The sequence below is a fragment of the Myxine glutinosa genome, chromosome 7, assembly GCF_964187855.1.
Source record: "Myxine glutinosa chromosome 7, kmMyxGlut1.1, whole genome shotgun sequence".
In the NCBI taxonomy this organism is placed as follows: domain Eukaryota; kingdom Metazoa; phylum Chordata; class Myxini; order Myxiniformes; family Myxinidae; genus Myxine; species Myxine glutinosa.
The window spans coordinates 153,934,763-153,962,069 of NC_136267.1; the positions used below are offsets into that span (position 1 = coordinate 153,934,763).

At 42.4% G+C, this 27,307-nt stretch overlaps 1 protein-coding gene across 1 annotated transcript in view; it reads left to right on the top strand.

Moving 5' to 3' along the window:
• Positions 1 to 27,307, top strand: part of MOCOS (molybdenum cofactor sulfurase) — a 329,100-nt gene that overhangs the window by 201,385 nt on the left and 100,408 nt on the right. Inside the window, exons 9-10 of the mRNA XM_068123432.2 lie at positions 901 to 1,063; positions 3,855 to 3,945. Of these exons, the coding sequence (XP_067979533.2) occupies positions 901 to 1,063; positions 3,855 to 3,945 (254 nt within the window). The remainder of the gene's footprint in view (positions 1 to 900; positions 1,064 to 3,854; positions 3,946 to 27,307) is intronic.

Consider the following 27,307-nt stretch of genomic DNA (forward strand, 5'->3'; position numbering starts at 1 on the left):
CCCAAAAAAAAAATGTTTTGGAAAATGTTCAGTATTTTCCAAAAGGAAAATATAACTAGATATTATTTTTACGCTAACAGTTTGTTGTAGCTTTATCTGAGGCTGCACCAGGTAACCATTTTTTGTATACTTTTTTCCTAGTTGTGAACAGCTGTGTTCATCAAGAGATAGTTATTTGCTACATATGCCCATTGTTGGTGAGGGAGCAACATGAATGGTAGTGACTTAATAATTGTACATTGTTTTCAGTGTTATTTCGGGCAGTTTTCACACATTTATTTTGCCGTTGGCCATGTTTCTTCATCTGCGCTGCCAAAAGGCTTTCCACATGGTTTACATTATGGACATGAACCAAATTGCAAAATGCAGCACAAAGCGTCGGCTTGCATCACTAGCCATTGCAGTTTCACATGAACAAGCAAATTGCACACATGACTGATGGTGTGTGCATAATGCACAAATGTATAATCATCAACGAAGTGGTAACGCCATGTGGAGTGGGAATGTGGTATGAAACAACCAAATGCAGTCGGAATTGAAAATAAAATCGTTGAAACAAAGTTTTGTCAAGTAACCGACACTAATCCCATTAACAGTTATTGGTGCCTCCGACTGGGGGATATGCAAAACCATGTGCGGCCAGACTTGGCTAATTGCTGGCAAAAGCATGTAACGCTCTGACCAAATAATTTGAGCTCGGGGAGAACGGCAAATGTTGAATTTGCACAGGAAGTTATGAATGACTTTTACCATGTATCCTGCTAAGCCGTGCCATGGAGGATCTGCGCTTCATTATTTTGCTTTTACCTATTTTCTATTTTACCCACTCATATTGTTCCATTTTCATCGTCTTAAAATATTAATCCTTCCATTCTTTGATTTTTCATATCTTGTGCGCAGGTACACCATTGGCCTGTGGGTCCCCGGGGTTTATTATACGATCGGACTTGGATGGCTGTTTGTGATGATGGCTCAGTGTTAGGTCAGGGGCGAGAACCAAGGCTTTGCCTCGTACAGCCTGAGCTTGATTTGCACAAGCGTTTACTTGCTGTTCAAGCTCCAGGTATAGTGTATGGCAACCACCGAAATGTACAAATTATTTCGCTGCCACAATGTTTTCATCCACACCTCACTTCTTAAATCTTCTTCACCTCATTAATTTTTTCAACTTGTTCTGCTTCTTGGTTTTTTTTCTTCCATGCTGGGACTGAATGAAAGTTTTGTTTTATAACACTTATGCAAAGGAATGATCATTAGTTGATTTCCTCGATTATTTTTGCTTGGGCAACTCGAGAATGCTTCACAATTTAATAATATTTCAGGAATGCTGACACTCCAAGAAAGGGGAAATTTTGAACAGCACAATTCACATTTATTTTTCTATTGTAAATCAATTAAAGTATTTATAGGTTTCAATTAAACTAAAAATAATGTACATTATAACAGAAAATATTCATCTCATCTCTGTTTTGGGAGATCTTCCAATTCCATTTTTAAACTAGAGATTTCATATAACACAATACCCCACACAGTGCTGAAGTATATATTATGCACTTCAATTTTAATAAAATAATTAACCCTGGTGTTGGGCTAGCGGCTAGGGTGCCGGCTTAGGATACCAAGGATCCTGGGTTCGAATCCCGGTCGATCGCTGAATTAACGCCAGGGGGGTTGACTCAGCCTGTCATCCTTCCGAGGTCGGCTAATTGAGTACCAGTTCACTGGTAATTCCCTGTTTGTCGTTAGGTTAATTGAGTACCAGTTCACTGGTAATTCCCTGTTTGTCGTTAGGCTAATTGAGTACCAGTTCACTGGTAATTCCCTGTTTGTCGTTAAAAGGCGGCAAAAAGGGTTCGCGTCAGGAAGGGCATCCGGCCGTAAAACATTGCTTCAAAAAGGGGACCAAAAAAACAACAACAACCACGGTTCCCGAAAAAGGGGAAAAATTGGAGGGGAAAAAATCTTTGCGGGGAAAAATGGCCTCTAAAGGTGGTTATATTTTTTATTATAATTACTTTAAAGATCGCTTTAAAAATCCAGAAGTTTAGCATGACTGAAGCAGTCTTCTACACAAACCACATTTATTCCCTGCAATAAGGCGAGGTTGAGCCACAGTTCAGGAGATGGAGGCTTTGTTGATCACCATAGAATGCAGCGTCAATTGGCATCATACATAGACATAAAGGCGACCTCTTCTTCACCCCGATACTGCACCCTCTCACATGCCTTGCATGTCCTCTCATTTAAAAAAAAAATATATATATATATATATATACACACACACAAATATATATTATTTAGTGCTCCAACCTAATCGAACGCCGTGACCACCACCACCACGTACGTCCGCCTTGACTGCGAAGCTCCGGATGAGCCATGTCGCAGTACGTCATAAATATGTTAATTCAGATACTGTCAACCATTTCGTTACTCCCAACCACATCCAGGTCGACTCCATATAGCGGGTGGAAACCAGAGATAATGTACTGTGTGGCAGACGGTGCTTATCGCTGCCGGTAAGGTGCAGCAGTGGCTGTATGGGACACCTTACTGGCTGTTCTCCACTCACGGTATGGAGTCGCATAATTGCTGATATATATATATATATACTGTATATATATATATATATATATATATATATATATATATATATATATATATATATATATATATATATATATATATATATATATAAATATCATGCTATATATATCATGCTATATATATCATGGTTCTTGGAAATATTAGAAATTATGAATGTGATTTGTGTTCTACTGTGATCACTGATCAAGTATATGATTTCGGGTTTTACCGATGTTTTACCCAGTGTCTATTAAATCACCCTATCTAACACGTTACATTAGCTATTCATGCCCATTGTATGCGTCATCTATGACGTCCTAAAAACGGCAAGTTTCGTCTTTGGAATTATTTTCAATTTTTTTGGATTTCCAGGCAAGAAGCCAGAGTAAAACAATTATCTTACTTCTCTCTGAGCATGTGCGGTCGAGATGAATTCAGAGACAAACTACAGTAAAACAGCAAGCTTGTCTTTCTATTCATGTTCCCATTCATGTTCAAAATATAACATTCAATTTGAATAAGTTTCTTCAATTTAAATAACTGATCATCATTAACTGATCAGATGGACAGATGGACATGAACCAATTGCTTAACCCCGCTTTTCACTTCACGTGTGTGAGGTAGCGAGAGCAGCATTCATTAGAGTGCCTCTGCCAGGCTGAGCGAACGGCGTGACGTCTTGACACTGATGGGCCAAAACTACATCTGGACCTTAACCAACATCTAATCAGTTTGCTCTTGACAGCTACCCAGCTCATCCACCAAGTTTTGTCATAATCTGTCCACAACTTGTTGAAATATCCTGCTAAATATGTTTTTTGGCACCATCTCTCAATGGTGAAGAATCACTTCAAAGATTTAAAAACTCAAGTATGTGGATCCGGATTCAGATCTTCAACAAATCTAATAAACTCATCCTTGTCACACTCCAAACCTGTCCACCAAACTTCATCCGAATGTGTCCAGAACCTTTTGAGATATCCTGCTCACAGATAAACAAACAGACGGGTGAAAACATAACCTCCATCCACCTTCGGCAGGGGAGGTAAAAATAATGCACCTTTGCCATTAACAATTGTTATCAGATTTCTACAACTCTCGTATTACAATTCTCTGTGCATTGTGGCTGAAGGTCCAGGAAATGGTTGACATCTCAGGTTGTTTATGAAGAAACAGCAATTGTAATTTTATCCTGCGAATTTAGACTATGACATGAATCATTACATTTTTTGTGCTTTCTATTTAAATATTTTGCCCAATCCATTTGCCAGGGATGAGGTCACTTGTATTGCCACTGGATCAAAGTGAGTCTCGATGTAACGAGTCGTCACAGGCCTGCCGTAGCCGCATTTGCAAAGACAGGTGAGATCAAGATCAGTTGAAGAAAATATATACATTTTTAGTGTGACAAAGAATGTAATGCCACTTCTGGTTAGAGAATGTTGAAAGGTATTTGAATATGCCTATACCTGGTGGTTTGCTTACTCTTAGTCAAAATTTCATTCTACTTGGGAAGCAACTTTTGTTCAATATAGAAAGCCAAAGTTTAGCATAACATCTTCTTTTAATATCTCACATGCTATATAATTCACCAAATGTCTGTCCGTCTGTCTGTCCGTCCGTCCGTTCCCAGGTACTGCAAAAACGGCTGAACCGATCGCAACGATATTTTGGGTGGGTATTCCTGGGACACCCTGGATTAAAATAGGCTCTATTGTTTTTCCAATTTCACTTTTGGTCTCCAGCATTTTCACGTTTGGACTCCCGCCTAACGTTATTGTCCCGGGTACCACAAAAACGGCTGAACTGATCGCAACGATATTTTGGGTGGGTATTCCTGGGACCCCCTGGATTAAAATAGGCTCTATTGTTTTTCCAATTTCACTTTTGGTCTCCAGCATTTTCACGTTTGGACTCCCACCTAACGTTATTGTCCCGGGTACCACAAAAACGGCTGCACCGAACGCAACGATACACCTCCATGCCCGTAGGATTCCCACGGGTGACCCCACTAGTAAAATAATTGTTAATTTCGATTTGTTCTTACCTCTAAGGTATCTAGCATGCCGTCCTTCGGGTGGATGTTAAACTAGGTGTTCCGTCTGCTGGCATTAGCTGCTGGATGTTAAAGATCCCACGCTGTTCTTTGCGAAGAGTTGGCCAGATATCGCGGGCACCCTCAATAAATTCCAAATTTGTGCCCTAACTACTGCTGGGAAGGCAACGGCAAACTACCCACAATAACCCTTGCCAAGAAACTGCCTTGGCAGCACCGGCGCTCTGTAACAGCACATGGTACATCAAAAGTGAATTGAAATATTAATGTGAAGGCATTCTTATTTATTTTACTCTAAACGTAAATGTTAGTGAAACCATTCGAAGTAAATGCTTCAAATTATTTATCAATACACTAGCAGAGCCCACCCGTCGCTTCACTGATGGACCAAATTAGTCATCCTGTTTGCCAAAAATGCCATACTGGTCACTTTGGCATCACTTTCTGGGCTCAAAACAGTCACCACCCCTCACCTCATCCCTCCCTCCCTCCCCCCACCCACCTCCTCCTCTCCTACCCCCCACACCCCAGCCACACATCCCTTGCTGCTAGAAATGCTTCCCTCACATGATATCCCTGGCTCCTTCTGGTTATTATTTTTCCGACTTTGACGGCCCCTCCATTTTGGGTGAGAAGGAAAAGGAAAGGAAGACAAGTTTATCCATCTATAGAGTGTTTTAACCCCTCCTCCCCCCACCCCCTTCCCATTCCCGTCCCCGTCCTCACGTCCCACTTTGCCCCCCATTTGTCCTGATGTCCCTTCCTGTTAGAAATGTCTCACACATGATGACAGGCTTTGACAGGCCCCTCCGTTTTTTGGGGGTGGGGCGGGGGGCAGTGAGGTTGTGGGGAGGTGGTGCATGTATCTATAGCGTATCTTCCTTCAAGCTTAAACTCCGAGCAGTTAAAATGCAACTACTATATCTGGGACCATGATGCGCTTTGGGGACCACACAAGATCGAAGCAAAACAAACAGTCCGTTCTCGATAAGCATGACACACAAGGAAAAAGTGTGAGCAAACCTTTTGGAATTGTTTCCATTATTTTTATTTTATTAGTAAGCATTTTTAATGAAACTGTAATTAGTACATTTGTGTTCTTAAACTATTAAAAATTTGCCTTATGAATCATGAACCTCCAGGAACCTATCCCCCTTTTCCCCATTGGAACATTGCCCCGACATTCGCGGGTTCGACATTCGTGGCATTTTCCAGGAACGTATCCCCCGCATATGACGAGGTCTTACCGTACGCTGTTTGAGTACAATTTGTGAATTTAATGACCTGATTATAAAATTTTCAGTGGCAATATTTAATACCTAATTCTTGTTTCGAAACATTAATCATTTATAAAAGTGATGCCAATAACATAAGAAATCCAAGGTTGAATACATCGATTTCCATTGCCAATTTTGCTCTTCCGAATGGGATATGGCTCATTGGCAACTCAGATATATCAAAATGTTATTTACACTCGTTACATTTAGCATAGCTCAAATACTCCACAAATAGCCCATATTTCATTATTTATATTTATTCTCATTAAGGGGAGCAGTATCAGAGAGAGAAAATAAAGGAAATGGAAGTCTGTTGGCTCTCCCAAGACTCAAACAAGCCCTCCTAGGTTTGCTGTATATGCTATCTACAAACAGAAAATGCTTGACTCAAAAATAGCTGTAGGTTTACCAGGCCTTAGGCACACCTTGTTTTCACCTTTCAGCTTTCAAGCGACCATCAGTAGAGGCTTTTGGTGCATTTGCGGATGATTCATAATTAATGACGAATATACATAATTCAAAGACTCACTGGAAAACTGAGGCTGGGAGTTTCTAATGGACGTTGATGCTTCCAGCAAGAAGACTGCTCTTAAAAATATAGTGTCCACATTTATCGACTCACTTCTTTGCCCATTTCCTTCTTTTCAAGTGACTGACCCTCAACCCTTCACCCCATTGGCCATAAATACCCGTTATTCTTACACAACATAGCACCGCACCCTCCCAGCTTCCTTCCCATCCCGCTCTCTCCCAGCTTCCCCCGCCTACTCACTCTTCTTCTTCTTTTCCATTTTGCTGAACCCTAACAGCAGATCCCCCTCCCCTATGCCTAACTGTGTGGACCTCAAACATCTGAGGCCTCCTCTCCAAGCTGACATCTCTCAATCCAGGACACTGCCAAAAAACCACACATCATTTGTTTAACAGAGTCCTTCCTCCCAGAGCAGGGGGTTCTTAACCTTTTTCCTTGTCAAGATCTCCAACGGATTGCCCACGATGTCCCCATACCCCCTTCGCCAGACTGTTGACTGAACAAGGCGCACCTAAGGTGCGCATAGCTAGGCGGGACTGGGAGCATGTCCCCCTATAGTTTTTTTGATTTATAGATGCTCTGTGGTCCATTCTGAAGGGTGTTTTTACTTTAGTTGCCTATTTTTTTTGGATGAAAATTGGTAACTTATTACCCAGAAAATGGGCCAAGTTCGGGGATCCGCGCCTGATTACCAGTCTCATTAGGTTCCAGTGTGACTTCAAAATATCTCAATAGCTTAGTTTTACATATGGATAATTAGGAACAGACCAGGAAAGAAAATCATTAGGATTTTATCCCTATTTATTTCTTTGCTTGTTAACAAAGAAACAAAACAAACTAAACTAAACTAAAACATGCAAGTTTTATGCAAGGCATTTTACTAATCTAGTGAGATTGTTGCTGCTGTTTTCGTGCAATCAGAATATGGAATCGGGCACAGTTCATGACAACACCACTCGCATATCATCGGACACATCAAGTCGATTTCTCCACTTTGATTTCAGGTTCAATACAGCAGAGAAACCTGTTTCACAGAGGTACGTAGTTGTGACGGGAACCAACACATTCATTGCCCTCTTCGCCAAGCTAGGGTAAGCTGCTATCTGCTCACACCAAAACTGCTTAAAATCCACCCCCAGCCTTTCCGAAATCAGCTTTCTTTCTTTGATCTTCTTGGAACTCGATCAAATCATCCTTCACTAAATCGTTGTCACTCGTCGTAGAAATATCAAACGAAAAAGGGTTCTGGATCCAAACAGATTCCGTGCTAAGATCATCAATATCTGAGAAGTAACCCTCAAAATTGGTACTTAGGACTTTCAAATGGTCCTTGACTTCTTGAAGTATTTCCCCAAGCAATGCCTTTTCATCTTCTCCATCAAGAAGGATATCGTCAAGGATTGGAAAGTTCGCCATGTTTCCGCTTTCAACATGGCGACTCCAAATAGGTAATTTCTTCGTGAATGCCACTAACTTTCCCCTGGCTTGAATAATGTCCACATACCATCCCTGCATCGAAATGTTCAAGTCATTGAGGTGACCCAAAATATCGGCCAAATATCCCAGGCTAACAATAAAATGCTCATCTTCAAAACTGTTCCCAAGACGGGATTGTTGATGCCTGAGGAATTCGAGAATTTCTTCCCGAAGTTCCACGACACGTGCGAAAACACGACCACGAGATAGCCAACGTACCTCTGTGTGGTACAGTAAAACACAATGTTCCGCCCCAATCTCATCACAGAACTTTTGAAATAGCCGATGATTTAATGCCCGTCCAGGAATAAAGTTGACTGTCTGCACGACTATTACCATCACTTCTTTCAGTTTATTTGACAACGTTTTGGACGCCAAGGCTTCGCCATGTAGAACAGTGTGTGGTCAACACATGTGGAGCTTTCTCCTTGACCAGAGCGACGAACCCAGATTTCTTACCAATCATGGCAGGAGCTCCGTCCGTGCAAATCGACCCAACCAAGTCCCATGCTCACTCATGGCGATCAAAGAACAGTTCGATCAACTTGAACACATCAGCTCCTTTAGTTGTTGTTTTGAGTCGTTCGCATAATAAAAATTCTTCCTTTAGTTTCATTTCATGAACGTAGCGGACGAATACGAGCAATTTGACAGTGGTTTGAAACGTCAGTCGATTCATCGAGCTGCATGCTAATTTTTGCAGAACTGTTTTTAATCTCGCTGACAACTTGTGTTGCTATGTCCTGACTCATGTCTCCAATTCTCTGGCGTACAGTGTCGTTGGACAAGGACACCTGACTCAATCGCTTCACAGCATCCTCCCCCAGCACGATTTTACCCATCTCCAACGCACAGGGCTTCACTTGGCTTTCTCCGATTGTGTGGGGCTTATTTTCCTTGGCAATCATGTACGAAACTTTGTAGGAGGCTTCCAGAAGAGGCTTCCCAGTGGGAACAAACCCATGCGATGAAAGAGTTCCTTTCTGATCATAACGAAGTCTTTTCACCTTGAAAGCATCAATGGAGGTGTCAACATGATCCCCGTGTTTGCTTTGAAGGTGCTCTCTCAGTCCTGATGACTTCAAATTCCATTGCTCATTACAAAATTGCAAAGCGTGCATTGGGGTTTATCAGTTCCATTTCCTTCTTTCACACAGGTGAAGCCAAAGCGAACATAGTCGTCATTCCAATTCCGTTTTTTGACAGACGACATCTTGCAACACATCTGTAGAAGAATAATAAGAAAACAATTCACAAACGCCACAGAAGATAAAACATTAGTCCACGTGAAATAAAGTGTTGGCCACTAACACCGAAAACAACAGAAAGAGATGTACAGAAGATTAAGAAATTCCTCACACTATACTACTTCAACGTACCCAATCGATCAACTTTCGCAGCTCAATCAATTTTCACGGACCGGGTGTTTACGGACACGGATATCCGGGTGTTTTTCACGGACCAGGTGTTTACGGACACGGATATCCGGGTGTTTTTCACGGACACCGATATCCGGCCGCCCCATTTATGTTATTGCATTATAATGAATGTGAATGCCCTATTTATATTTAAATATACTTTGAAAACTTTGAATATCTTCAGATAAGTAGGCTTACTACTCACTTGTTTTGCAAATGTTTTCATTTGCAAAACAAATTGAGAATGAGGCCGTAATTGCCGTAATTGCCGTTATTCAGTTCTTCACCTAATGTCCTAATGGCCTACAATCTCAGGTAATGTAGGGCCGACATTACGTGACAGCACATTGGCTCAGTGTGAACTTTGACCCGCCCTAATCGCTATGTAAATGTTCTCATTGTCATGTCAATCGTGCATTGTAATCGCATGCTCACGCTCGGGGCGTATAGTTGATTTATTCGAATTTTATTAGAAAATTGAATGTATATTTGTTTGAAATATAATTATACAAATATAATTTGTTTTGAAATATATATATATTTATATTTAAATATATATATTTATAATATATTTAAGGTTGATATTTCATTGAATTTATTACAATTTATTATTATAATTTATTATGAATCTCATACCCCCAGATTTTAGTCCCCATACCCACAAGAGGTATGGATACCCCAGCTTAAGAACCCCAGTCCCAGAGGATGTCCCTGACTCCTTAGTGCCCCTCCCTGGCTATTGTCTCCTCTGGTTTTATCAACCTGAACCCTGTCCTAGCAACGGAGTCACACTGTACATCAACAACTCCATTTCACACTCTCCGTGTACTGCTCATACACCTCCCAAACCCCAGGAGTACCTCTGGCGGCTGCGACTTCCCCTCTGCTCCCACCTCGTATTTGTCTGTGTTGTACTGTCCTCAAAACAGTGAAGACTCCATTTACATCTTTCTCACAGACAACACTATACTGCTCCTGATATTAACTCAGCCTGGGGATTCTTACACAGAAACCTGCTCTCCCTTATGCACAGATTAATCCCATCTCATCTTCAGTGATCATACACATCCTCCCACCCATAGAACAGTTATCATGTGGTGAGGCAGTTGCCTTAAAAAAAACTTGCGTTCTCTTCCTAGAAAGCAAATATCACCAAGGTCAATCTCAGATCATTCTACAAACCCCGCAACGGGTGTGTCCACTCTCAGGAGAGCCAGAAAACAACGTCTGTCCAATCATAGGACTGAACATTAAAATTGTTCTCTTCTCTAAAACCTTGTGGCACCTGGATAAGTCTGTCTCTAGAACATGCTACCTCTCCATCCCTTCCCTCACTTCAAATGGCACCACAGCCACCTCCAACCAAGAGAAAGCCGAATGCCTCAATTCTGTGTTTACTTCCAAATCTTGTGCCCCATCCCCTCGCTCACTGTGCCCACCATACCCATCCACACCCAACTCCGCCTGGACTCGGTATCATTAGAACTTACGAATATGGAGACGTTTCTGGCAACCATCGACTCTGATTCTGCAACTGGACTGGGCGGCACCAGCTCACATATCATAAAACCTGCTGTGCTGCTCTTGCACATCCTCTCTCTGTCCTTTTCACCATATCATTTATATGAGGTCATCTTGCGTCTGTTTGTAAATTAGCCAACATCACCACAAAAAATGAAAAGGTGCAAAAACTGATCCCTTTAATCACAGTTGTATCAGCTTGCTTCCAATAATAAATCAGCATGTTCATGGAATCCATCATCTCAGTTGACATAAATATAATTGCACCTTTTCTCCAACGACCTCATCACAGATAATCAGTTTGGAATCGGACGATGCAACTACACCTTGGACATGCTGCTTCCACTCTCCCAGAAATGTGTGTAGGCCCTCAATGTCAGACATAAGATCAGAACCATCTCTCTTGACAAATATTGAGCTTTTGATACAGTCTGGCATCCTGGCTTGCTCTCCAAACTCTCTGCCTATGGAATCCAAGGCCAACACCACCCTTGGGTAACTGACTTCCTCTAATCTCGTTGCCAACAAGTGGTTCTCAACAGAATCTTTCATCTTCTCTCCCTGTCAAGGCTGGAGTACCCCCAAGACAATATTCTAGGCCCCATCATATCCATACTCTTCAACAACAATCTCTCCAACTCTCTGGGAAATCCTCTATCTTTTTGCTAATGGCTTCATCCTCTGCCGTGACATGTCTCGCCATTCAGATAGACAGGCAGCAGCCCCTTTCCTCACTTGCGACCTTGACAAAATCACAAGCTGGTCAAACACTTTGAATGTGTTTCAATCTTGACAAATCCCTCTCTCTCTCTCTCTCTCTCTCAGCCCCCTTCCCCCTCTATCAAGGACCGTATGGTAAACCCTCCTATTTACTTTCTTAAGAACCCTCTCAAAGAAGTTTGATCACTCAAGCTCCTGGGTCTCACTCTCAGCCATGATCTTTCTTGGGCAAACCACATTTCAAAGCTGGCCTCCAAAGCCAGTCGACGACTGGGCATCCTCCGTCATACAAAGTCCTCCTTGGGCACACCTGATCTCCTATCCACCTACAAGGCCTTCATCCACAGCTTGATGGAATACTGCTCTCCACTCCCAGCTGGTGCCCCTGCCTCACACCTTGCTCAGCTTAACTCCATGGACACCAAGACCTTCAAAATCTCTCGCGCTGAAGCTGAATCTAAGGGCCGATCACTTTACGATTTTGACAGGTCAGTAGTCTCTCTGACTTCTTCCACCTGCTTTCCGGTCTTGCACCCTCTGCCCTCTCTGAGCTTTGCCCCTCCCCGCCTCCCCCCGGTTTCTGCATGGTGCAAGCAGTCCACCAGCATCCACCTTCTGGTGAAACTTCCTAAATCTAGGATCACTGCTCCCCTCCACTCATTTTATCTGCTTTTTTCCTGCCTGTGGATCCAACTTCCACGTTCTCTTCAATCTCATCCTTCCCTCTACGTCTTCAAGACAGCTGTTCACCACCATCTCAGATCATCCCCCATCTAAAAACAATGATCCTTTCTCACCCCATTATACCACCGATCCCCCTCTGCCACACCCACTCCTCCTCCTCCTCCCTCCAAATTTCCAGTTTATATCACAGGTCTACAAGAGCTCCGCATTGCTGGTGTTGTTGTTATTGTTGTTGTGGTTTTTGTTGGGGATCGATTTTTGAAATATGCACTCATTGGCTGGACAGCTACCGGACCCCATCCACACTTGTCGCTTGACTCCACCCACCATGGCACCCAGACAAAATAATATGGCTGCCATCTTGGTTTCTGGTGGGACTAAGACATCACTCATGTAGCTTCTGCTAATTCTTGTCTGCCCGGTTTGTTGCAGAAAATTTACATTGGCTTTGTTTGGGTCAAGTGTTACTCACGATGAGTTACCCCGAAACATCTAATCATATGTCGAATAAAAATTATTAATAAGGTTTAATAAAGCCTTTCAGCACACATGGCATTTGCCTCCCTAAAAAGGTGTTACGCAATTTTTGAATGGCCCCATATTGGGGTTAAACAATCCATGACCGTGTGACAAATCAGCTCGTTCCGATATACCTCTGGCGGAGGGTGACATGGATGAGAGTTAGTGTCTAGTTAACCTTTTAATATCACATTAAATGTGTTTTGCAATCACGCCGTTCATCGTTTAACAGTGGAAAAAATGCACCTTTCCAATCGGTCCATTACCGGATTTTTTTTCCGCAGGTTGTGACCACAGTGCGGTCGTTCTTGTTCCTTCCTGAGATTTTGCTTCTTCATTCATCATTTCCACTCCCTGCATTCTCTCTTACATCTCACCTTTACCTGCATCCCTTCCTTGTCCGTCTCCATCTTTGTCCTTGGCTCTGCTGTTGGCATTCCCCTCTCTTTCTGCTGCTGGTTTGTTATGCTGTGTCCGGATCCATTCTGTGTTCTAGCTATTCTACTTGACTTTGTATACAAAGAGAAAAAAAGAATGGTTTCGTGACCTATGCAGCTGAAATTTTCAGTATTCCACATTTTTTCAATTGACTCAATGTCCTTTGATTTTGCCATAAATTTCAGTTATCTGGAAACATTGTTTCTCAGATACAGAATCACAAATTGTTCAATTTCAGCTCACATGGAACATAGCTCCGGGGAGCTTATGGAATGGCGCGCAGTTAGTCCGTCAGTCCGTAAATACTTCAAACTTCTCTGAAACTGCTGGTGGGATTGCAACCAAACTTGGCACAAATGATAGTTGGTATGTTGCAACTCAGGTTTGTTCACGGCATTAAGATCTGGATCTAAGGGGGTCTACCGTGGATCAAAGTTGATCCAGGTTTGAATCCTTCTCCCTCCTCCCCCACAAAAAAAATAGGAATTTGCCAACTCCTCTGAAACTACACACAATATTTTGATGAAACTTGAACACAACCTTCATCACCCCTGATGTTGCAAAGTTTGTTCACGGCATTAAGAAAATTGGGGTCTAAGGGGTCTGTGGGAGGGTCAAAGTGGGTCCTATATTTTACCCCCCCCCCCCCCACTCCTCCACCCCCCAAAATATGTATTTGCTTTCTTCTCTGAAATTACACGCATGACTTCGATTCAACTTGACCACACACAATCTTCACCACCTGTCATGTACCAAAGTTTGTTCATGGCATTAAAAAGAAAATCGGGCCTGAAGTGGGTGTATGGGGGGTTTTCCCCCCAAAAGAGGTATTGGCTTTCTTCTCAAAAACCACACACGCAATTTCGATGAAACTTGGCGACAACCTTCATCACCCATGATATTATAAGTGGCAATAAATCATTAAAGTCCTTCCACATATGGTATACAAAATGCTAATTTGGTTTACAGGTACAAGCATTGTTGGCCTAAAATGGCTGATTTGTAACTGTAACTTTGAAAAGTTTTGATTGCAGAAAAAAAAAGTTTGTTTCAGGTTTTTGGCACGAAAGCAGATTTAAAGCCAGTATGAAGTCTTGGGTCTCGTCCGTCCGTCCGTCCGTCCATGCGTGCATCCATAACCATATCTCGGAGATGTATGGACCGATTTTGTTCATACTTGGCACAAAGACAATACATGATGTTATACATATGCACATCATCTTGTTTCGAGATCAGATCGAAATGGCCGACTGGTGGCCATTTTAGTTGTAAAAAAAACCCCGATATGGAACACGTCCTCAACCATATCTTGGAGATGTATGGACCGATTTTGTTCAAACTTTGCAAACATATAACGAATGATGGCTTGCATATGCATGTCATTTATTTTCCAGATCTGATCAAAGGTGGCCGACTGGTGGACGACAGGGGCGGATGCAGAAAAAATATTTTAGGGGGGGTTCACTCGAGGTTAAATTCTTCACAGATCGCAAAATCTACCACCAAGCCTTATTCAAGTCAATGTATTCGTCTTCTGTTTTTTTCACTTGACAAAATTTAGCTAAAAGATGTAAAATGTCATGTAACATGACAATATTTTACAACAAATCTAAACACTGCGTATCAGGAATTAACACAGACCTAGAGGAGAAAAGTAACATGGCTTGGATTAATTGCTGCGTAAAGAAAAAAGATGCTCGCGATTGAACATTGTCCAATGAGATCTCGCACGACGATCATGTGACACTTGTGACAGACTAGACGACACTCGGTAGAGAGCATACCTCCGCCAGGTTGAATCACTCAATGGTGAATAATAATCGATTATAAAATTAAATAATTGTCGTATCTGGATCCTGATCCGGATCCGGATCTTCACCAAAATCGAATCGATTTGTCCTCGTCACAAACTCAACCTGTCAACTAAGTCTTGCGTGCATGTACTGTATACATGTGTTGCACCTGTTACGTTCGCAGGTTACATGTATATTTTCTTCTTTCGATATTTCTGTAATTGCAGTCATGGTAAAAAGTTGCTGTTTCTTCAATTGAACGAACAATAAAGCAAAACAGTCAGAACTTTCGTTTTATTTGATACCAAGTCAAGCTACTGAACCAGAGAGAAGAATTATTGGCTAAAAGCGTCAATCGCGCCATGAAAGATACGAGAGGAAAGCTATGGGAGCCCAAGTCGGATTATATTTACGTTTGTTCAGCACATTTCATATCGGGTTAGTGATGTCATAGTTTACTTTAGTTTACGGTCGTCATGTATAATAGAAGCTAAATAAAATCTAAAAAGTTAAACAGTCAATTTGCCCACTAATTTCAAGATTTGGATTGTAATGTTGTGATTGCTCCACCAACATGACTCGACTTTTAACATGTGATCTGGGCTGCTTGCTAAATTTAACATGTGTTCTGCACTTATGGCTAAATTTAACATGTGTTCTGCGCTTATGGCTACATTTAACATGTGTTCTGCGCTTATGGCTACATTTAACATGTGTTCTGGGCTTATGGCTACATTTAACATGTGATCTGGGCTGCTTGCTAAATTTAACATGTGTTCTGCACTTATGGCTAAATTTAACATGTGTTCTGCACTTATGGCTAAATTTAACATGTGTTCTGGGCTTATGGCTAAATTTAACATGTGTTCTGTGCTTATGGCTACTTTTTTCTTTTCTTTTTTGTATACTGAATCGAGGCTCATGAAAGAGCTAACATTTATTTCACAAACAAATCAACCAGACAAACAAAATATATAAAAAGAGGGAGCGGAAGACAAGATGGGGAGAGAAGGGGAAGCACACAAACACAACATTTGAGAGCAGGGAGAAGTGTGGGAGGGAGAGGGCTTGGGGGGGGGGGGGGGAGGTGTGGGAAGGGGGGTGGGGGGAGAGGTATAAAACACAAGGGGACCAAAGACTTCCAGGACAGAAGTTGGTATTTCAAAAAAGTGTAGGATTTGGGGTGAAATTAGCGGGGGTAGAAACGATCAAGGTTTTGGATGGGGGAAGATAAGAGATGGTGGTGAACAGCTGTTTTAAAGACCTGGAGGGTGGAGTGGGATTGAAGAGATTGAGGGAGTTTGTTCCAAAGGCGGGAGAAAAGAGGAATGAAGGAGTGAAGGTGAGCAGAAAGTCTTGATTTTGGCAGTTTAACCATAAGAGGGTTGCAGGCAGATCTTGTGCGACCTGTAGGAATATTTGGGGGACAGAGCCCAGAGAGAGCTGGGGGGGGCAAGGCCAGAGAGGAGTCGGTAGAAGACGGAAAGACCACCAACCTGCCTGCGGTGAGTGAGTGAAAGGCCCTTGGAGTTAGCATTTAACATGTGTTCTGCGCTTATGGCTACATTTAACATGTGTTCTGTGCTTATGGCTACATTTAGCATTTGATATGAGCTTATGGCTAAACTTAACATGTGATCTGGGCTTATGGCTAAATTTAACATGTGATGTGGGCTCATGTCTACATTTAACATGTGTTCTGGGCTAATGGCTAAATTTAACATGTGTTCTGCGCTTATGGCTACCTTTAACATGTGTTCGGCGCTTATGGCTACATTTTGACATGTGTTCTGTGCTTATGGCTACATTTAACATTTGATATGGGCTTATGGCTAAATTTAACATGTGATCTTGGCTTATGGCTAAATTTAACATGTGATGTGGGCTCATGGCTACATTTAACATGTGTTCTGGGATTATGGCTACATTTGATATGTGATCTGGGCTGAGGGCTACATTTAACATGTGATCTGGGCTTATGGTGACATTTAACATGTGATCTGGGTTTATGGCTACATTTAACATGTGATCGGGGCTGATTGCTAAATTTAACATGTGTTCTGCGCTTATGGCTAAATTTAACATGTGTTCTGTGCTTATTGCTACATTTAACATGTGATCTGGGCTTATGGCTAAATTTAACATGTGATCTGGGCTTATGGCTACATTTAACATTTGTTCTGGGCTTATGGTTAAATTTAACATGTGATCTGGGCTTATGGCTACATTTAACATGTGTTCTGGTCTTATGGCTACATTTAACATGTGATCTGGGCTGATGGCTACATTTAACATGTGATCTGGGCTTATGGTGACATTTAACATGTGTTCTGGGCTTGTGGCTACATTTAACATGTGATGTGGATGATTGCCACACTTAACATGTGATTTGGGCTGATGGCTCCATTTTACATGTGTTCTGGGTTTATGGCCACATTTAACATGTGATCTGGGCTGATGACTAAATTTAACAGAAGCCATGCCAAGACAAGGCCAAGGCCAAGCCTAATTTTTTTTAGTCCGATACTCTGATGGACTTTGGGGAGTCGATTTCTAGTCTGACATTTGTTACTCTCCCCACCATTACTCAAATGTAAATTTACATGTAACTTTATTTTGGGTAACTTGAGTAACAAGACACTTAACTTTTTAGACGAATCAGCCGAATGCCGGTAGGGACAAGAATCAAGCCCAATTAATTGCAGTTTCACTCAATATCAGGTCAATGCCAAATTCTCTCTCCCCTCTTGTCTCCCGCTCCCTTACTTGCATGTTTTATGTGTCTGTGCATGTTTTAATGTTCAATGTGTTAGCTCTTACACGAGCCTCGATTCTGTATACAAAAAAAATAGAAAATAAAATAAATTCCTCACCTGGCAAATGTTCCGTATACTGAGAGGACATTGCAAACATTTGGATGAACTAAATGTGTCAATAATTCAACCAAAATAAAGCGACACAACGTCAAGTCGTTGTGCACAAGGGAACGACGATAACATGTGATCATGCGTGAAATGGCTTTTGTTTTCCCCTTTGCCAATATGGCGGTCGCGTAACCAAGCAAAATCACGTGACTGTGACGTCACGCTGACACCTCAGATATCACGCCGACTCATATCTGGATCCGTATTCGGATCTTCACCAAAATCGAATACATTCTTCCATGTCACACACTCGGGCTGCCCACCAGATTTCATCTAAATCCCTCAATAACGTTTTGAGATATCCTGCACGTAAACAAACTGACAGCGGTGAAAACAACATCTGTCCATTCCAGTTGGCGGAGGTAAAAAAAGGCGGAGAGGGTGGGGGGGGGGGGGGGGGAACCCAAGTGAACCCCCCCCCCCTCCTTGGATCCGCCCCTGGACTGCCGACCATTTTAGTTGTAATAAAGCCGATATTGGCCATGTCCTCAACCATTTCTCGGGCATCCATTTACCGATGTTGTTCAAACTTGACACACAGAAAATGAATGATGGGTTCCATATGCACATCTTTTTTTTTTCGAGACCAAATCCCAGGTGGACGACTGGCAGCCATTTTGTTACTTAAACGGGTCCCCAACCATTTATTGGACATGCATGGACCGCTTTTGTTCAAATTTGGCACAAAGACGATACATGAGAGTACGCTCATGCAGATGATTTTGTTTTGTAATCTGACCAAAGATGGCCGACTGACGGCCTTTAACTCCACACAGCAAAATTACTAAAACCACAGGGCCTACGACATTTTATATCTTTTTCTTCTTGTTTACGTGTTTTTAACTCAACTGGACTATGTCCAGCTGAGTTTTTGTCGACACCCAGTGTCCGTCGTCTGTCGTCTGTCTGTCTGTCTGTCTGTCTGTCGTCTGTAAACAATTCGACGTCTACGCTCTAAAAGTCACAAATATTGATTAAATTTGATGAAACCTGTTATGCAGCATCTTTAAGACAAACTAGTTTGGGATTGCGTTTGGGCGTTGCACGCCCAAAAATGGGCGCGGCAGGGCGGCCATATTGAAAAATCAATTTTTGTCATATATTTTTAGCACATATTATAAACTATATAGTTTGTGGTTCTATTATGCATATTCTAACCATATTGATGTAGACCAGTTGAGTTCAGGTTCCCTGGAACCTCTCTAGTTTTAACTTGGGTAGCTGACGGAAAGCAAAGGGTTGTGGGGTAATGTTTTCTGGTAGAGTAGGTAAGGGAATATAGAATTTATGAGTAGAGTTATTCATATACATTCATATGTCAAAGTATGGTTGCACGGCTGATGAAGGCAGCAAGTATTTGCGTTTTTTTTTTTGTTTTTTTTGTATACAAGATCGAGGCTCGTGAAAGAGCGAACATTAATCACACAGAAAGACACCGACACATCAAACATATAACATCGGGAGCGGTAGACAAGATGGGGAGAGAGGGGGAAGGACACAAACACAACATTTGAGAGCAGGGACCGAGAGACATGGAGACATCGAGAGATCTGAGAGGGCGAGGGCTTTGGGGGGGGGGGGCATGGGAAGGGGGGGAGTGGGAGAGGTTTAAAACATATGAACACTGCCAGGACTTCCAGGAAAGAAGTTGGAATTTCAAACAAGGTGGATCTGGGGTGAATTAGCGGGGGTAGAAAAGATCAAGGTTTTGGATGGGGGAAGATAAGAGATGGTGGTGAACAGCTGTTTTAAAGACCTGGAGGGGGAGGAGTGGGATTGAAGGGAGTGAGGGAGTTTGTTTCAGAGGCGGGAGAAAAGAGGAATGAAAGAGTGAAGGTGAGCAGAGAGCCGAGATTTCGGCAGTTTAACCATCAGAGGGTTGCTGGCAGATCTTGTTCGACCTGTAGGAATATTTGGGGGACAGAGCACAGAGAGAGCTGGGGGTGCAAGGCCGGAGAGGAGTCGGTAGAAGACAGAAAGACCACCTACCTGCCTGCGGTGAGTGAGTGAAAGGCCCTCAGAGATAGCAATTTATGAAGCGAGTTTATGAAGCAATTGGAATTTTCAGGGTTTTCACAATTTACGAGTTTATGAAGCAATTGGAATTTTCAGGGAAAGGGAGCATTTCCAAAATGATGAGCAGAGGCTAAAGAGAAATGGGGCAGCAAGGTTTGCAATGGGAATTGAGGAGGGACTGAAACCCTTTTAGGCTTGAGAGTGAAGAGGCTGCAAATGAAGGAACTGCTCCTGTTAACATGATTGGAAAGGCCAGGCAGCATAAACAAACACAGAAAGGGAAGAGTGAAAGAAAATTACTGTATATACCAGAACCAGGAGTTGAAATAGTAAGATGGAACAGATTGATGCTGAAGTAGATCGTGAGGAGTAGGATATAGTTGCAATAAATTGGATTTGTTTTAATGAGGAGATAAATTGGAGGGAAGGACTGGAAGGCTAAAGATGTGTAGGTGTGTTAGGAAAGAGAAAATTGGAGGAAGTGTACTGTGTAGCAATTTGGATAAAAGACAATATTGCATCGATAGTAAAGGGTGATTTTAAGGAAGGAATAAATGCAGAGGGTTCTGTGTGGACAAGGATTGAAAGAGAAGTAAGACACTCATAGGATGGTTTTATAGGGATTCAGTTGTGAAGGAAGAGCAGGAAAGAAGGGTTTATGAATAATTCAGGAGAGCATGTGGTAATAAGAGTATTGATTATATCAGAGATTTTAGTTTGCCTTGGATAGTTGGGTCCATGAGCAGGGAATGGGCAGAACAGGTGGGAAGTTTCTATATATAGTCCAGGATTGCCTTATAAACCAGTTTGTATGTAAGTCCATGAGGCGGAGTGCAGTGTGAGACCTCTTTTATAAGTATTAATCTCAATATGAGATATGAGATATATGCAGGATAACAGTGCAAGGATTTTGGTAAGACTTAGTGTTTAGGATAGTAGAGTGTGGCTACTAGCCTGGTTGCATAAAGCATCCTTCAGGAAAAAATTGAGGATTTCCTTAACCTTTCAACTTACCTTTTCCCTTAAGGACTTCCGTAAGTTGAGGATGGCTGCAAACACGAATATCCTTAAGTTTTTTCTTTAAATCCTTCCTTAAAGTTAAGGGATTCGTGTTTTTGCTTTTGGATGCCTCTTCCAATCTCCAATCTGATTGGTTGCCTGGCATAGCGATGGCTCCTCATGATTTCATTAACTTTAAGGAAATTCTTATCCTTAAGGGTTGGGTTGTTTATGCAACATCACTGAAGGAAATCCTTAGCTGAGGAATTACAATGCACCTTAAGGGAAATATTTCCTGAAGGTTAAGGGAGGTTTATGCACCTGGGCCATTATATTTCAGGAATGCAAACATTGAGGGTACGAGGATAGAGTTTGGTGCTCGTGATCTGGGAAAGCTAACTGCAAGAGGGCAATCAGCATTAAATAAATGGGCAACCTGCAAGGAGTGAATGTGCAGTGTACAGAGTAAGTATATTCCAGTGAGGTGTAAATGTAGAGACAAAAAGAGGCCAATATAACCAAGATACGTGCTTGCTCCTCTGCACACAGTATTTTTACGAAAACATATCATCATGTATATTGTGATCGATCCAGAGATTTACTCCTAGTCAGGAGCAAAAGGATGAGAGCAAGGGGGAATTTATGGAGCAGGAAGTACGTAGTTGCATATGGGTTGTCAAGAATTCTGCCATTTTTACTCATAATATTGTCGTGTTAATCCCTCCTAGTCTAGGGCGATTAGTAATTTCGTGTTTTTTGTTTGTTAAAATTGATTTAGCAATGGATTCTGCTTCAGAATATTATAGAGATGTAAAAAAAATAGGGTTCCATTTTTTCTTTTCCGTCTAATAGGTAGTAATTCGAAGAAATCCAAGATGGCCGCCATAAAATTTGGAAAATACACTTTTGTGCATATCTTTGTATCTAGATATCATATAAACATGAATAATATGTCCTTTTATATGTTTTCAGACCCAAGGAAGCCATATCTGCCATTGTTTTTACAGAAAAATGCAAGGAAATTAAAATAGTGGGCAATATACCAGCCAAAATGGAGACGGCCGTCGTGAAATCGGATCGTATAATTTCCCAATTAGAATCGATTCAATAAACAATCTTCACTGATAACATTTATTTTGAATACACACACACGCACACGCACACACACACACACGCACACACATACACACACACCTAAACATAAACGATGAATGAACATAAACGATCACATAAACGAATGCCTCATTCATCCTCATCCATATCTATCACACGCGGTTCATTGATGTTTGCTTTGTTGTTACAACTGTAACCCACACACCCACAAACTTCAGTACAAGGAATATTGTTATTGCGACAGCTACATCTTCCCATACACCCTTTCTTGCACCCACAGTTCACGAGATTCATTATTGCTTCTGGGGCTGGAGGATTCAGGCATCGACTTGGGGCATAAACCCCATCATCCGAAAGTAACTGCCAACCATACTCGACAGGTGATGGAAGGGACGGATGGCTTTCTGCTGCCTTTCTCCATATCATTGCGATATAATGTGCTCGCTGAACGTGTAACTTTAGCGAACCAGTGGTAGGTGGAAGACTCTCTCCCTCAGCAGCACGGTTGGAGAATAAGAACCAGCGAAGCTCGTTTACTTTCGTGTGAACTTTAGACTTGTACAGCAGACAGACGAAGCGTTCCAGCTGGGAACACACTTCTGGTGACGGATCAGTTTGTCCCAAAGACTCCAGAGCCTCCCATATCTTGTTGTCACATGTCATGAAGACCTTAAAGCACCAGTCCTTGCTCCTGCCAGCGAACCTTCCAGACATGTCACTTCCCGTGAATGCGTGGAATCCAAGTATTGCAGACGCACGTTTCTCTCCTAGCATGCCATGAATAGGTTGGACTGCAATGCTCCTCCTCAACTTTCCCTTCCCAGTGAGAAACCTCGTAGCAGGTGGTAGATCGTGAAATCTCTGAATCAGTAGGAGGAAGATATCGGTATCTGGCGAATCAATGATAACTTCTGCATCTTTGTCGACTGTGAGAGCATGCAGAATTAAGAGTGTATCGGCCTCTTCTTGGCTGTGCGTGAGTAGACTGTCTGGAACTTCAGTGTTGCCCGTGGTCTTAGTTCCTGATGTCACCATGAACTTCTTCAACTTGTTTGGATGAGCCTTGCTGTAAGATAGACACTTCACAGCCAAGTACTCTGTAAGCTCTGCCTTGGTCTTCACATTGGAAAGGAAATCTTTGAGTGAAATCTTCTGGATCAATGTACTATCCCTGACGTGATAGTATGTTGATTTCCCCTTTGTCCTCTTTAGGCGCATTTTGTCTTTCAGTGAGTTATCGATGTATCGGTCGAATACCAACCTCACGTCATCATAATGCACGGCAATATTTTCGAGGCGTTCAATGAACGATTGAGCAAAGTCACTGCATGTAATCATTTGTTCTGTTTTGGAGATCCCGTTAACAAGAGCCATGCCATCAATGATTATCACTCTATGGCGAGAAGTAGTCTCGTTTTCATTGATCACTCCTGATCTTGTGGTTGTGTCTGGGTTTTGGCTGATCTGAGAGGGTTCCTGCAAATTTTGGCTTGAGATTTCATAGTCAGTTGATGGGTCATTAGTTTCTTCCCCAGCGTGTGCTGCTGCATCATTCAAAGCGGCAATTCCCGCGTCTTGATGCTCATTGATTTCTGTCGAAATAGGTTCTCCTGGTGGATCATGTACATCCTGCTCTTCAGGCTCAGCCAGATGCTCAAGTTGACGAAGGATTTTTGCCTTGTCGTATGCCAACAAGAGGGATCCATCAGATGCAAATAAAGAACGTGGAACGATGCCAAATTCATAGGTGCCAATACATTCTTTCAGGTCGAGCTCTGGTCGGCTCCGTGAGATAACGATGAACCTCTGCAACAATCCTCGCTCTTCTTTGACTTTGATCAGCTTGTCGCCCGATCTCACTTCTGTTGTGGCATTCGAACTCTTGAATGTTCGAAGTTTTCTTTTCGTCATTTTGTCCCACACAGAAAGTTTTCCCTCAGCTAAACGATCTGTGGCAAATTGCTGGAACATCTGTTGTCCGATCTCGTCGCGCTCTAAGATGTCGCTGGACACTTTTTCATTCATGACTTCTTTGGTGAGCAGGTTGTAGACCTCGTCTACTTCCTCTTCCATAAATGGATCGCCATGTTCACGGAACACCCTAGAAAGCTTGGAGGCATGGCTCATCACCCGGGAAAGCTTTCCCCCCGTGATTTCGTGGTGTTGTTTTCTGCTCTGGTTTTCACCAAGACCATATCCCTCCGCAAACTCGTGCAGTGACTTTGACAGCTCAGGTGCAATGAGGAAGAACTTGTCAAGCGCCTTCTCATTTTGAGTTATCCCTACGATTCCTCCAATCACCTTCAGTGTACGGTTTTCTTGCTCAATGCCATGGTCTGGGGCTATTGATGTGAAGCCTGCCAATCCTTTTGTCACACAGAAGTTCCCTTTCATGAATTCCCTCCACAGTTCTGGGTGCTGCTTTTCAGTCTCCTGCATTGTTGAAATGTAGAGAGGGAGCAACCGAGCATAGTTTAGATGATCGTGAGCGAAGAAGTACTTCGTGAGAGACTCGATGCTCTCCATATGCAGCAGCAGATCACGTTGTCTTGTACTTCTAATGAACAGAAGGATAGTCTCAAACTGTTTCATGTAGTTCAGGATGAAGCGCTGTATCTTGTTTGTGCTGACCTCAAATTGTTCCAGTTTTTTGGTCATATCTCTGGACTCCATCATGGCCAATGTTTTTTTGAGAATGTCGCATAGATTCTTCTCTGGCTCCATGCTCCCGCTGATGTCTCTCTGATATGCCTCTCCCAGACGAACAGATGACTCGTTCAGATAGGTGTCCAGACGTTCAGACGAACGTGTCCTGAACCAACCATGGTGGTAGACAGATGCCTCCGGTGGACTCCATTTGCTTCAGTACGGAGTTGGCAATGCTGGTCTCAATCTCCATGACCTTTTTGTAGGAGATGGCGAGGTCCAGATGTGCAAGTTTCTCTACAAGCGCCTTGGATCGTGTGTTTTTGTGTATGTCGAGAGCTAAGCCCACACTCAATGGAGTTTCAAATCGTTGTTTGAATGATCCATCCTCGCTTCTTGGTTCGTACGATACCTGTCGGTCAGATTTATAAGCACCGACAAAGTGCTGCGCCAACAATGATGCACTCACACCAATGGAGTCCTCCCTGTTGCTATTTCCTACTTTCCTTGTTCCCATGACTGCATGCTTGCAGAAGATGTTGAGCATCGGGGGTGGCTTGTAATCAGCAAAGGTTCCATTAAATTTCCATGCTGGGGAAGATGCGATGTCTTTCCTCAATATTTTTGCAGCTCGCAAAAGTACTTTAAAATCGTCTTTGATGCTGTCTGCTGTAATTGTGCTTGATATCATGTGGTCTTTGAGCTTTGTGGAAAGAATCTGCTCTGGCTTTGTTTTGTTTGAGGGCCGGCTGAAATGAACATCGGCAATGTTGTCTAGGATCAATTGTTTCAGGTATGGCTTATAACTATGGTTGTCTGAGACCGGAAAGTCGTGCTCCTTAAGTAAATTGACATAGGTTACATGAATTTCATTCATATTCAGCACAGCATTTTCAGTAGTATCATTCAACGCAGTTTCAACAATTTCAATGAGTTCAAGGTCTGATAACACCTGACCAAAGTTAACATTGGTTGTTTCTGTTTGTTTTTCCGTCTTAACTATAGCACGTTTGGCCTTAACTACACATGGTAAATGATATTTCATGTCCTCAGCCATTGCTTGCAATGGGTCAGGCGAACTTATGACACTGTTCAGTCTCACTTTCAGATTGTCATTACTTGTTTCTTGGCCAATGTTTCTGATCTGGAGTCCCATGTTCTTTGTTGACACATTGTGTAGTTCACTTCCTCTGTCTTCCTGGCATATGACACATCTGAGCGCGTCAAATGTCTGTTCTCGGGAACACCTTCTGGATGTTGACGTGCTTTCCCCTAGATCACTAGAACTTGGTCGTCCTCTCTTTTTCAGTCGGATTTCTGCGGCACTGCCTGATGTTGTTCCTTTCTCAAACCTAGCCTTTGCTCGATCAATGTGCATCTTATTGGTAACATCTTTGTAACAAGCTTTATGGTAGCGGAGACCTTTTGCGAGTAATTCTTCAGCAGAGGAATATTGCAAACGTCTATTCAATGATGCAAACTTTGTTTCACCATACGTGTACTGTTCCTCAGCACCTGCCATCAGTTTCTCGACAGAGGAGGGTTTTGGTTTCGTTACAAAGGTTGTATAGTCTGTTTGCCCTATGGCCATTTGGCATACAAAACAAAGTCCGAAATCTACTGACTTCTCAATCTTCCTGGGTGGTGAGTCACTCATCTTGAAGGTAGGTGTAATTTTCTAGACACTCTTGAACTGTCGTCGGTCCTGCAAAGATAGATACTACTATTCAGATTCACATTTCGTCAACACAGTCAAAACCAGACCTTAACTAGATGGTGGAAACTTAATTAACCGATTTCATGCCGGCCGACCCCACTTTGGCTGGTATATGTCCACTATTTTATTTTCCTTGCATTTTTCTGTAAAAACAATGGCAGAAATGGCTTCCTTGGGTCTGAAAACATATAAAAGGACATATTATTCATGTTTATATGATATCTAGATACAAAGATATGCACAAAAGTGTATTTTCCAAATTTTATGGCGGCCATCTTGGATTTCTTCGAATTACTACCTATTAGACGTAAAAGAAAAAATGGAACCCTATTTTTTTTACATCTCTATAATATTCTGAAGCAGAATCCATTGCTAAATCAATTTTAACAAACAAAAAACACAAACAATATTGTTATGACATATGGGCCTGCACTATCCGGTTAACACCAGGGACCGCGGATGGACCAAACGGATCTACTGGAGGCGACAACCAAACACGGATTTTGCTTTGACTCGCGGAAAGAGCAAGGGAAGAGGAAGAAGCGGGAAAAAACGCTTACCTGGAGCGTGCCGACCGCAGCTCCGGTCCTGTAGGGAATTAATGTACTCGAACACCGAATTAGTATGTACAAAAATAGAGATTTATTTGACGGAACCCGTGACAATGAAACGCGACGATAAAACTAAATCCTACGTTGGGATCCCACACACCAGACTCAACAACAGGACACAGGGATGAATGAAAGGAAAATAAAGTGTATGGTGTGTATGAAATATGGTGCATCTTAACTGTCCGTCGTCTTGTCGTGTCTGCCGTCCAAACGCGGCTCCGTTCGGCCCCGCTCGTGCGCCACCAGGCCTCGAGCAACCCGCTT